Source organism: Geotrypetes seraphini, chromosome 5 (genome assembly GCF_902459505.1).
Source record: "Geotrypetes seraphini chromosome 5, aGeoSer1.1, whole genome shotgun sequence".
NCBI lineage: Eukaryota > Metazoa > Chordata > Amphibia > Gymnophiona > Dermophiidae > Geotrypetes > Geotrypetes seraphini.
Genome location: NC_047088.1, coordinates 106,154,250 through 106,167,017, shown reverse-complemented (window position 1 = coordinate 106,167,017; position 12,768 = coordinate 106,154,250). Strand labels below are relative to the sequence as shown.

General features: G+C 44.7%; 1 protein-coding gene across 1 annotated transcript in view; it reads right to left on the bottom strand.

The window, feature by feature from the left end:
* PRR14 (proline rich 14) overlaps nucleotides 1-12,768 on the bottom strand; it is a 220,754-nt gene that overhangs the window by 177,056 nt on the left and 30,930 nt on the right. The window contains exons 2-3 of the mRNA XM_033944931.1: nucleotides 11,454-11,667; nucleotides 10,939-11,296 (exon numbers count right to left, since the gene is read on the bottom strand). Coding sequence (XP_033800822.1) covers nucleotides 10,939-11,296; nucleotides 11,454-11,557 — 462 coding nt within the window. The 5' untranslated portion in view covers nucleotides 11,558-11,667. The remainder of the gene's footprint in view (nucleotides 1-10,938; nucleotides 11,297-11,453; nucleotides 11,668-12,768) is intronic.

Sequence of the window (12,768 nt, the reverse complement as noted above, 5' to 3'; positions counted from 1 at the left end):
TATTACTTGTGATATTTTTCAAATCAATCAATAAATAAATAAATAAATGAAAAAGGAAAGCCACTGAAGCCGCCATGGCTCTGACTTTGTGGGCTGTGACTCGACTCTGTAGATGCAGTCCAGCCTGGGCATAGCAGAAAGAGATACAAGCAGCCATCCAGTTGGAGATGGTTTGCTTAGAAATTGGGTGTCCCAACTTGTTTGGATCGAAGGAGACAAAAAGTTGAGAAGCAGATCTGTGTGATTTGGTGCGTTCTAAGTAGAAGGCCAAAGCATGTTTACAGTCCAGGGTATGAAGAACTGATTTTCCAAGATGAGAATGAGGCCTTTGAAAAAATAGTGGAAGTACAATGGATTGGTTGAGATGAAATTCTGAAACCACTTTAAATAAGAATTTAGGACGAGTATGGAGTACCACCTTGTCATGATGGAAAACTGTGAAAGGTGGATCAGCAACTATAACTTGCAGCTCACTGACTCTTCAAGCAGATGTGAGGGCAATGAGAAACACCACTTTCCAAGTGAGATATTTCAGATGAGCTGTAGTCATTGGTTCAAAAGGAGGCTTTATCAATTGAGCAAGAACAACATTGAGATCACAAACCACCGGAGGCGGTTGGAGAGGTTTGACATTGAAAGGTCCTTTCATAAATCTGGAAACCACAGGATGCGCAGAAAGGGGTTTCCCTTCGATAGGCTGATGGAAAGCAGCAATTGCACGAAGATGGACTCGACTGGATATAGACTTGAGGCCAGAGGTAGATAAGTGCAGAAGATAATCCAAGACAGAAGACAAGGAGGTATCTCGAGGCTCCTTGTTATGAGAGATGAATCACATAGAAAATCTAGTCCATTTTTGGTGGTAGCATCGTCTAGTGGCAGGCTTTCTGGAAGCCTCAAAAATGTCCCTAAAAGGTTGAGAAACCTGTAGAGGAGTTATGTTGAGAGGTACCAAGCTGTCAAGTGCAGAGACTGCAGGATGAAGAGATCCTTGATTCTGTGTAAGCAGAGATGGAAAAACTGGTAGAAGGTATGGCTCCCTGCTGCTGAGCTGAAGTAAAAGGGAGAACCAGGGTTGCCTGGGCCACCGAGGAGCTATTAGAATCATGGTGGCATGATCTCTTTTGAGCTTGACAAGAGTCTTGAGAATGAGAGGGAATGGAGGGAACGCATACAGAAACAGATTCGTCCATTCCAGAAGGAAAGCATCTGCCTCGAGGCGATGAGGAGAGTATATCCTGGAGCAGAACTGAGGCAGTTTGTGGTTGTAGGGAGACACAAAAAGATCTATTTGAGGAGTTCCCCACTGAGAAAAAAATGTGATAAAGAAGCGAGGAATTGAATGTCCATTTGTGAGGTTGCAGAAAACGACAATTTGTCCACCAGACAGTTTTTCTCTCCTTGAATGTAGACTGTTTTCAGGAAGGTGTTGTCATGGATCGCCCAGACCCACACCCTTTGAGCTTCCTGATAAAGAGGGAGAGATCATGTTTCTCCCTGCTTGTTGACGTAGTACATGGCGACTTGATTGTCTGTCCGAATAAGGACTACCTGGTGGTGAAAAATATGCTGAAAAGCTTTGAGAGCATTGAAGATCGCTCTGAGTTCCAACAGATTGATGCGACACTGACGATCCGTGCTTGACCAGTGGTCTTGAGTACGGAGGCCATCGAAATGAGACCCCCAAGCGTAGGTTGAGGAATCTGTTGAGGACCTTCTTATGAGGGGGCGTTTGAAACAGTAAACCTCTGGAGAGAATGGAAGAGAGCATCCACCAGTGGAGAGACTGTCTCAACGAAGGAGTGACTGTAATGTGCTGAGAGAGTGGGACGCAAACCTTCGCCCACTGAGGAATTCTGAGGTTAAGTCTGGCAAAAGGAGTCACATGAATGGACGAGGCCATATGACCGAGTAATACCATCATGTGTCTCGCTGAGAGTGAAGAAAGGGAAGACACTTTGCAGCAAAGCTGAAGGAGAACATCCAGACGCTGCTGAGGAAGGAATGCTCTGAGTTGGACAGTGTCCATAACAGCTCCGATGAACTGTAGGTTCTGAGAGGGCTGAAGGTGGGATTTGGGAAAGTTGATTTTGAATCCCAAGCTTTGTAGGAACCACGTAGTCCATTGGGTCACTATAATAACCCCCTGAGATGTTGAATCTTTGATGAGCCAGTCATCTAGGTAGGGGAACACCTGAAGACCATGGTTCCGCAAAGCTGCTGCAACCACCACTAGGCACTTGGTGAACACTCTTAGAGATGATGCAAGGCCGAAGGGTAGCACTCTGTACTGAAAATGCAGATTCCCCACCCGAAATCTGAGGTGCTGACGGGAGGTCAGATGAAAGGGGATGCGAGTGTAAGCCTCCTTGAGATCTAGAGAACATAACTAATCGTTCTGATCTAGAAGGGGATAAAGGAATGCTAGGAACAATATGAAACATTTTTCTTTGACCAAAAATTTGTTGAGAGCCCTGAGATCCAGTATGGGCCGCAGATCGCCCATCTTCTTCGGAACTAGGAAGTAACGGGAGTAAAACCCCCTGCTCTGCTGTTCCAAGGGAACTTCCTCGATGGCATGGAGAAAAAGCAGAGCTTGAGCTTCCTGAAGAAGAAGGGTGGTCTGGGATGGATTGGAAGGATACTCTCTTGAAGGAAGTTCTGGTGGAATCTGAGTGAAATGAAGAGAGTATCTTTCCCTGATAATTGACAGCACCCAGAGGTCGGTTGTAATGATCTCCTATCGATGGTAAAAATGATGGAGACAACCTCCAATAGGAAAAGGAGATGACAGAGGCAGAACGATGGAGGTTATGCTCTGTATGAGACAGTCTAAAAGGCTGAGAAGCCTTTGGTGCAGCAGAAGGCTGAGGTTTCTCTTGCTTCTGCTGTTGTTGCTTTTTCTTGGGAGGTGCTTGAGTGTAAGGAGCTGCCCTCGGAGAATAACGCCTTTGATAGGATGGAAGAGGTCGAGAAGGCTTGGAAGGAGCTGGCTTAGGCTTTGGTCTGACGATGGAAGCAAAAGATTTCTCATGCTCAGACAACTTCTTGGTGGCGGCCTCTATAGATTCATCAAAGAGGTCATTGCCTTCACAAAGAATATTGGCCAGACGATCCTGAATGTTGGGATCCATATCAATGGTGAGAAGCCAGGCAAGGGAGCGCATCGCTACTGAGAAAGCAGTAACCCTCGAGGAAAGTTCAAAGGCATCATAAGATGACTGAAGAAGGTGTAACCTAAGTTGTGCTAAAGTAGCAATGACTTACTGGAACTCTAAAAGCTGCGTTGACCAAGGTTTTTAGAAAAACCAGGGAGTATATCAATAAAATACTTGAAATAAGTAGTAAAGATAAAATTATAATTTAAAACCCTGGAGGCCATCATCGAATTTTGATAAAGACGACGGCCAAACTTGTCCATGGTCCTGTCCTCTCTGCCAGTAGGTACGTTAGTATAGACTCTGGAAGGATGACTCCTCTTTAAGGAACATTCCACAAGAAGGGACTGATGAGAATAGTTGGGAGTTCTCAAAGCCCTTGCAATGTACAGTTCTATACCTCGATTCCAACTTGCCTGGAACAGCAGGAATAGCATAAGGAGTCTCCAGGTTTTATTTGAAAGTCTGAGAAAGGAGCCTGATAAGGGGAAGCTTGAGAGACTCCACATGAGGCCGAAGCAAACTCATTTCCTCTAAATACTCCTTACGAGTATTTAGAACCAGAGTCCAATTTGAGATCCAGATGTAGGAGGAAGGAGGAAAAGGACAATTGATCTGCAAGAGGATGGCCTCGAGAGGGACTCGATGACCTCAAGGTGCCTTGAGTGGAGAATGAAGGTGAAGCCTCTCTGGAGTATTGATATCCTAGCGAATAAACAGACTGGGACGAGGCACTGGAAGAAGTGGAGCCTTCAGGTTCTGTTATTGGTGTCCTGGATCGAGGAGTAGGAGGCCTCGAAGAACTGGAAGGCCTGGATAAGGAAGGCTACTCCCTGGAGGAGGACCTGTGTATCAATGAGGGCCTCGACCAGCGATGAGAGTGCTGCCTGGAAGCAAGTCTCATGTGAGGTCGAGGAGACTTCACCCTATGCCTCGAAACGGGCAATGCCTTATGTGAGGATATAGGGCTGGAAGTTGTAGATCGAAGTCCCATGGACTCTGTGGTTTGGATCGAGGAATCTCAAAGCACTCCCAAAGACTCGGCTCCTTGTATGGAGTATGAGGATTCCAGACGAGACACTTGCAAAGACTCAACTCCTTGCATAGCGGGTGAAGATTCAGTTCGAGGCTGAGGCAAGGACTCGCCCTCTTGTGAGACTGCTGAGTGCCCAGACAAAATTCATCACTGTCCCCGCCCCCGTGGATAACCGCGGGAAATAATTCCGTGTCATTTTCTAGTGTCTATTTCAACCTCAGTCCTTCTACACCAGCATTCTTCAAAGCAAAGCTTGCGGGTCAGTGGTTGTGGCCATTCATACTCTGATTCTTCCCTCTCTCCTTAAAGAATGACATGAAGATGGTTTCCCGTGGTTATCCACGGGGATGGGAACGGTGATGAATTTTGTCACCGTGTCATACTCTAGACTGCAGGAAGCAGAGTCGAGGCAGGAGTATATTTGGTCAGTAACTGAACAAATTCCCGCTCTAAAATGATCTGGATAGTAGCCTGCAATTGTGGATCTTAGTCTGAAACTGGACCACTTGCTGAGGCTAAAGGCTCTGAGGTCGAAGAGGAAGAATGCTTCGACTTGGAGGAATAATTTTTAGGTAGCTTGAGGACCTACGCTGGAACTGGCTACTGAGAAATCTGACCTGAGGGAAGCTCAAAAGACCTGGCAGATTTACTCAAGGTTAAGGACGCTCCAAACGAGGAAGGTCTGATGAGTCGAGGTTGAAGTCATGGAGGCAGGACTACACCCCGACCGAATCGGAAGTCGAGGGTGTAGTAGGGGGTTCCATACCAAAAATCTTCTCCACTTGAACTCAACGACGTTTGAGGGCTCGAGGTTGAAGGGTAGCACAGCGAACGCATGACTCTGGGCAATGGTCAGGCTCCAGACACTGAAGGCACCAGTGGTGTGGGTCAGTGAGGAAGATTGCACGCTGGCACTGGCTACACTTCTTGAAGCCTGTGACCGGCTAGGACATAGAAGGAAAAATAGCCACTGCAAAGTCAAAGCCCGCAGGCTGAGGGCATGCAACAGGCCCCGCCGTCACTCAAAAAAAGTCAACATTTTTAAAATTTTTAAACAAAGACCGAAAGAAAAGCACAGCGAAACGGTAATAAGAAAATAAGACACAAGTCACAGAGAGAAAAGCACAAAACGAACTAAGTTCAGCGCAGAGTGTCAAAGACGGACTTCTTGGCTTTGCGACAAACTGAGAACCGAGAAGACGCACCCTGTGCTGGGCGGGAAGTCACTCGCATATGCATGGTGCAGCAGATTCTAAACTTCTGAGTTTCTTCAAGCAAGTTTGCTTGCGAGGCTGTCCGCATCCAGGCTCCGTGGATGACGTCACCTAAATGTGAGAATGGTTGCCTGCTTGTCCTAGGATAAAATCTACTCTGAATGGGCTATTCAACAGGTGTACTTGAGAACGTTATACGCCAATCCAGCTTTGCTTTTACAGCCTCAAGTGAAGTCCCCTATGGGGTAACATGTATGTGTGCTAACCTATTCTGACAAAGCCACTCAAGTGGCCAATATCATATGTAAACACTGGCATGTTTTGGCCATGCACGAGGTTTTCAAGGAGGGCCCATGCATGACATTTAAGACCAAAAACTTAGCCAACCATCTAACTGCAGTGAGACCTATTACAGAAGGAGGGGGTGATGTCACCTCATTTGGTCATAGGGCATGCAATGATTGCAGCATGTGTGCCACCTCTTTAAATGTGGACATCTTAACTAATCTGAGCAACGGGAAAACCTATAGATTAAGGGGCCTAACAACTTGCAAATCCACTGAAGCAATCTATGGTATTATTTGCCCATGCCCCCTGATGTACGTAAGATGTACTACAAGACAAATATGTACCCTCCTTATTGAACACAAGAGTAGGTTACATATGGCTGTCATCAATGCCACCATGGTGCTGCACTGCATTGAGAAGTCCCACAAGTTTGAAGACCTGAGATGGTTAGTGATTGAACACATAGCTGAATCCTTTGTTGGTAACAGGAGAGCTTATTTACACCAACGGGAGCAACACTGGATTTTGGAATTGGACACGTCATACCAGGGGAATTGAATGAAAATCTGGAATGGAGCGCTTTTTAATGAAATCAGTTGGCTTCTAAACATCTTTAACGGTTTTGTCGTCTGGTTATTTTAACATTAGGGGGTTGTTACGGCCCCTGTAACTTCTTTTTTTTCAAAAACTGGTGTGTGTAGGAATATGTTGAAAGAATATATCTATCTATATCTCTACCATAATAAAACCCTAAGCGCGCATGTGCACTCTTACCAGTGTGTTCCGTATTCCGTGATCAGTAGGTCCCCGCAGGTAGGAGTGCGCATGCGTGCTTAGCTGTGGCAGTGGCCGATTGCCGGAGGCAGCAAACACGTCGCGACTCCCCCCTCCCTTACCCACCGCCAGAGAAACATCGCTATGGCTTGCCGCATTGGACCGCAAGGAGGTCGTTGGGAGTGCTGGCGGCGATCGCGTGCACAGAATTGGCGCTCGGGGGCAAATAGGAGACAGGCCTTATTTGCACTCTTATATCTGGTGGCCGCCAGACAAAACTGGAAACCACTGGTCTCCCTGCTACACCTCGTGCAGAGCTCCATCCAGGAAAAATGACACTAATGGCCCAAGTTTATTTAAAGCTTAAAGGTGCTTCTCTCACGAGCCGTACCTGCATCGGAGAAGGCTTTCGATGCAGGCAGCGATCGTGAGAGGAACCACGGCGGCACCTTTAAACTTAAAAATAAATTTCTACCGGTAGTGCCGTTTTTCCTGCTGTGCCCTCTCTTTCAGTGAATGAAGCATTGCGGCACCTAACACTTTTGTTGAAGCAGCCAATTTGACATAAGTGTGTCTATTCTGGAGGAGTAAGATCTCCTTGACCACAGTGAGTGTGATGGTAGGCCAGACCGCGGGAAGCGAGGGGGGGAGAATGCTGCTGCTGCTGCTGCACAGGGACCTGGAGGGGAAGGGAAATACCGCTGCTGCTGCTCAGAGAAGTGGAGGGGGAGAAAAATACTGCTGCTGTTGCTGCACAGGGAAGTGGGGTGGGGGGAGGGAAATGGAGGGGGAGAGAATGCTGCTGCGGCTGCTGTTGTTGCTGCACAGGGAAGTGGGGTGGGGAAGGGAAATGCTGCTGCACAGGGAAATGGGAGGAGGAGGGAATGCTGCTGCTTCACAGAAAAGTGGGGTGGGGGAAATGCTGCTGCATAGGGAAATGGAGGGAGAGGGAATGCTACATAGGGGGCAGGGAGAGCGACAGATAGAAAGAAAGACAGACAGACAGCGGGAGGGAGGGAGACAGAAGAAAGACAAAGGGGCAAGAAGAGGGACAGAGAAGCCAGGGAAAGAGACAGCAGGAGGTAGAGAGACAGAAAGAAAGACAGACAGACATCTATTCTAGCACCCGTTAACGGGCTTAAAGACTAGTGTGTGTGTGTATGTATGTATGTATGTATGTATGTATGTATGTATGTATGTATGTATGTATGTATATATACATATATACACACACACACATACAGTACTCCCCCGATATTCGCTCTCCCGCAAATCTCAAAAACCCACAAATACGGTTTTTCATGAGGGCAGAGCAGTAAATCACTCGCGGTATGCTCTAACCGCCTCTTCCTGCAGTAAGTCGGGCTTTATCCAATCAGGAGCTGCGTGTCAACATACTTTTGCTTTTATTGTTTGTGTGTACAGGCCTTGGTGTCAATAAAGTTCACTGGAGAGACTACGTCGGACGTATGACATTTGGTTCTGCTGTTTAAATAGCTGATATGTCTCTTCCTCTCTGACTCACTAGCGGAGCCAGAGATTTTCTCTAAGGCATGTTTTCCTCTCTTGCCGTGTATGGACTTTTCTCAGTCCCTTAGAATTGGCTCCTGAAGAAGGGAATACATGTGAAATTGGGCACAATCAAGCCTTATTTTCCTGGCAGCAAATACGTGCCAGGAACAACTACAGGGAGAATTACTATCTGGAGAACCTTCAAGTATCTGAGGAGTGCCTGAGATAAATACTATGTCAACTCAAACGATTCGTCGACAAAACCTTCTCCTTCCAGGCGGCCAAACTAAATTCATGGCTTGCCCAAATTATACTTGATGCCCCCACTTACCTGGACTTCAGAAAAAAACTCAAAACTCACTTATTCCATGGACAGAATCCCTAACACTCCCACTCGCTCCTTCTACTCCCTTCAATACACATGAACCTCCACCTTCCCCTCCTAATGTACCCTCCAAACCAACTAACTTCACTGACCGGTATTTTTCGCTTGTATATTCCTATTGTACTCCATTGTATATTCTGTCAACTTCATTGACCTGTACACCCCAAAAAATGTTAATTCTTGTCAACTTAAATGACATGTTCATTCCAAAAAATGTTAATTCCCAATGTTATTTTCTTTTGTAATATTATTAATTGCTGTGAACCGCCTAGAACTCTCTGGGTATGGCGGTATACAAAATAAAGTTATTATTATTATTATTACTATGAAATTGCTAGTTTGAGCACCTTTTTGGTTTGGTGGATTTCAATTTTGTATTACACAGTTAAATATTTATCACAGAAACACTTTTTAGTGGGTTCACTATTAATTAAAAGCACTAGATGTATGCCTATTATGGTGCTAAAGTGGCTTGAGAAATAGCCCTTTTCATACTATATAAGCCTGGAACTCAGGTTTCCCGAGGCCAATAGCTTTTACTTTTTCACCGAGGTTACATAAAAAAATTTTTTTTTTAAAGTTTTAAATGTGGCTTTTTGCCTTATAGAGCTTGTACAGTCTTGTAACCCACCATTTCCAAAACAGAATAGAGGGAAACTTACAATTGTTATCCACCACTAACAGGGCAAGAATCCAAAGTTTCCTGCCCTGAGGAGTCCATCTGAGTGGTTTTCTTGCAAAAATGAAACTTGTAGAGGCAAAAAATAACTTTAAATTCAAGATGGATGCCGCAGGAGCAATTTTCAAAAGTAAATAGCCCAGGAAAAGTACAGGAAATTCCAAAAAGCGGTGATTTTAGGAGTGGAGGGGGGGACTAGGGCTAACTCCCAAACTTCCCAATAAACACTTTAAAAAAAAAACCCAAAATCACTGCGACACTGTGCTGAGAGCTGCAGTAGAAGAAACTGAAACAGCTCAACAAGTCTTGCAAACTGGATTTCTGGTCTTATGACTGCCCCTCTGGCCTGACTCCACTAGCCGGGGTCCTCCGCCACCCATACAACCTGGCGGAGGAACACTGTCAGCTCTGATCCCGGGCACACATCCTAAAGCCATGCAGCCTGCACTCACACACACTAGCAGATGAACCTGGGGTGAGCCAGCTCCCAATGGAACGGTCCCCGAGCCCCGATCTGAAGGTGCAGGTTGTCTAGGAGGTGCACTGTAATGCAGCCATCCCCCTAGAAAAAGACTTTATCCACAAAGTCTGATCTGCCGCAGACAGCTGTCCCCGCAAAGAACCTTTGCAGCACTAAGATGCTAAACTCGTAAAAATACTGAGTAGAAGAAAAATTAAATGAGCAGAAAAGACTACTGTAGTTCCTACAGTCTCACTTGCAGGAAAGCAACTGGATTCCTGAGGGCAGGCCTGAGGTAATAGGGGAGGGTCTGAAAAAATTGTGTATTTTTGCATTCTTAAAGTTGATGTACTCTGTATTTCCTCCGACTATCTGCATACTGTAACTCGCTGAATGTCCAGCTCTCTTGAATGTAAACCTCCTAGAAGTCGCAAGATTATGGCGGTATAGAAAAATAAAGTTATTATTATTATTAAATGAGGCTTCCTACAAGCAGTCTTGTGACATGGGATGCATAACCCACTTGTCCAGGAATAGAACAGGATTGTACAAGAAATGGACAATTAATAAGTCATACCCTGCAGGAACAATTCTAAAAAAAAAATGAAGAAATTCTGAACAATATATTATAGCCAAAGACGGCACTGAAAAAGTGAAACATGACATAAAAAATTTCTAGAAACATATCTACATCACTGCCATCAGGGATTATAGTCAGTTTTCTTTGGAAAAGCACAGATACACTAGTTGCTATACAACATGCAAAAGAAAAGTTATTTTCTGCTTGCAGTTTACTGCAAAATAAAGCATATTTGTTGCTATGAAAAAAAAGAGTGAAATGATCATTGGCAGGATTCCACTGTTTGTCTATGAATTATAGAAGCAATTTCAATATTCTCTGCTTAGTTTTTAAATCACAACATCAGACAGGTCCTATTTGGCTGACCTTCTGTTTGACTGTATTTCTATACTGGCTCTTTGATCACTGCAACAACTGTTATTAAATGTTCCTCTTGTCTTGTAGCTGAAGTTAAATCAGTTTCCACTGTGCAACAAGTATTTGTGAAGTGTCTTTTTTGTACTTTATTTATTGGCTGCCCAAAAAAGGACAAGCACAAGATTATTAATGTGGGCAGATTTGGGGTTCATGTGATTAGAGGGTAGGGAGTTAAAAGGAAATGATCCCAAGCATTGGAACAGGTGATGATGTGTGTTAGAAAGTTATACAATGCAAAAGATTTTTTCTTTATTGTGTTTGACTCTGTATTATTGTAATCTGTGTATATGTGAACATTACCTTGCCCTGGTCTATGATAAAGTGAATGATAAAACTTAAATAAAAAGAGCATGCATAGAAAAACAGGGACAACCCCTCCACCCCCACCCGAGATACATTAACTAATGTAATCCAACCAGCATTTCCCACTGCTACCTCCACTTTTTCCTCTTCGGGTTCTTGGCCTGCAAGGTCCTGGAGCACTACAGCCAGGCTGTGCCTGGTTGTTTCTATGGGAGAAGCCTGGGTTGTAAGTTTTTTCCTCCACCTCCTGCGTTTCTTTTGCCAGCCCCCTACAGAGTCACCTGATGCTAGGCAGTTACTCTTTGACCGCTTCCTCCGCTTACTGCCCGACACATCTTCCTCTTCCAACTTCTCCCCTAGGTGTCCAGAATGACTTGATCGGAAGGCCTCTCTCCTCCCAGCAGTATTATGAGGAGTGGTGGAGGGTTTATCTTGCTTTCTGGGAAACTGGAGCTCCAGCAAAGGGCCCTCCTGATCTTCAGCTGAGGGTCTTAAATTTAAAAGAAAATACAGAAAAGTTCAAAACACACAAAATGAAGCAATTACCAGTGCATGTAACAACGTGAACTTCCTTTTGTTTAGCATTGCAATTGCATATGCTCTGTTTAAAAAAAATATATTCAGCTGATCTTTGATCACAAACTTACCTATATATAATCTGCCTGTGCCGCCTCTGGGCCCGGGTTAGGGTAGAGATAGGGCTTAGATGGAGACCTTTCTCCAACTTCAGTTCAGCAGGACTGCAGTCCATGAACTGTATCAGCCCACCAATATGAGGTGGATTTAAAAGATGGTTCCTTCTCTGCTGTCTCTTATTCCTTTGCTTACTTGCTCACTGCCATCATTTCCCCCAAGAGGGACCTATAAAAAAGGAAGCAGTGATTAAAGCCTTCTAAGTGTAGCCATTTCCTCTATCCCAGACACAAATAAGAATGTTAATATCATCTACCTTCAAAAGTAAATACAAGTTACACTGTCTTTTAGTCAAGCAGCTTACTCTGGGTCTGAATACAGTTGTGTTGATACTGAAAATATTTGTCCAGCTGAGAATTACCTTCAGAATTAGAAATCCTAAACTCTCCCCTTCACAACAGTTATATTTTGTCCACCTAATCTGTCATATGAACAAAACTAAGTTCACATGGAGACCGGCAGGAATGAAGGCTTTCCTGAACAATGGTCAAACTTTATATATTGTGTGCTGATATTCAGAACTGGGCAGATAACTTTATCCAGTGACATTCAGCAGTAGATTTATACATATTAGTTACTTATAATAGTGGTTAAAGTTACATGCTTAACTTTCCTACTTGCTGGCTTTCTGAGATTAAGAGGCTGAAGGTCGCACAGCAGTGTGATGAATGGGAATGAGCAAAATGAACTGGGACATGCAGCTTAATAACCCTTTACTGTTTTTTTCTCAATACTTCTAGTTAATTTTCCAGTGGCCAAAGATCATTCAAGGCAGTTTACAATATAAACAACAGATATATTAAGAAAAACAACATATCACCCTCCAATATCCTCAACAACGTCACAGAAGGAAATTCACTCTACAGATCAACAGCCCAGTCTACTGATTGTTGCCCTTACCACCAATGTCAAACATGAGTCTTCCTTTCCACTGATGTGCAGAGCCAAGTGAGCACACAGCCAAATGCCGAGACTCTCCCAAGAAAAGGTTGCATGAAACCACCAGAAAATCTTGGGAGGTGTCAAACACTCTTCCCTCGAAGCCAGGGGTCTCAAAGTCCCTCCATGAGGGCCGCAATCCAGTCGGGTTTTCAGGATTTCCCCAATGAATATGCATGAGATCTATGTGCATGCATTGCTTTCAATGCATATGCATTGGGGAAATCCTGAAAACCCGACTGGATTGCGGCCCTCAAGGAGGGACTTTGAGACCCCTGCTCTAAGCTAAGAAGGTGTCCTCCAACTGCACTGCTACCAGCAGGGGGTTGT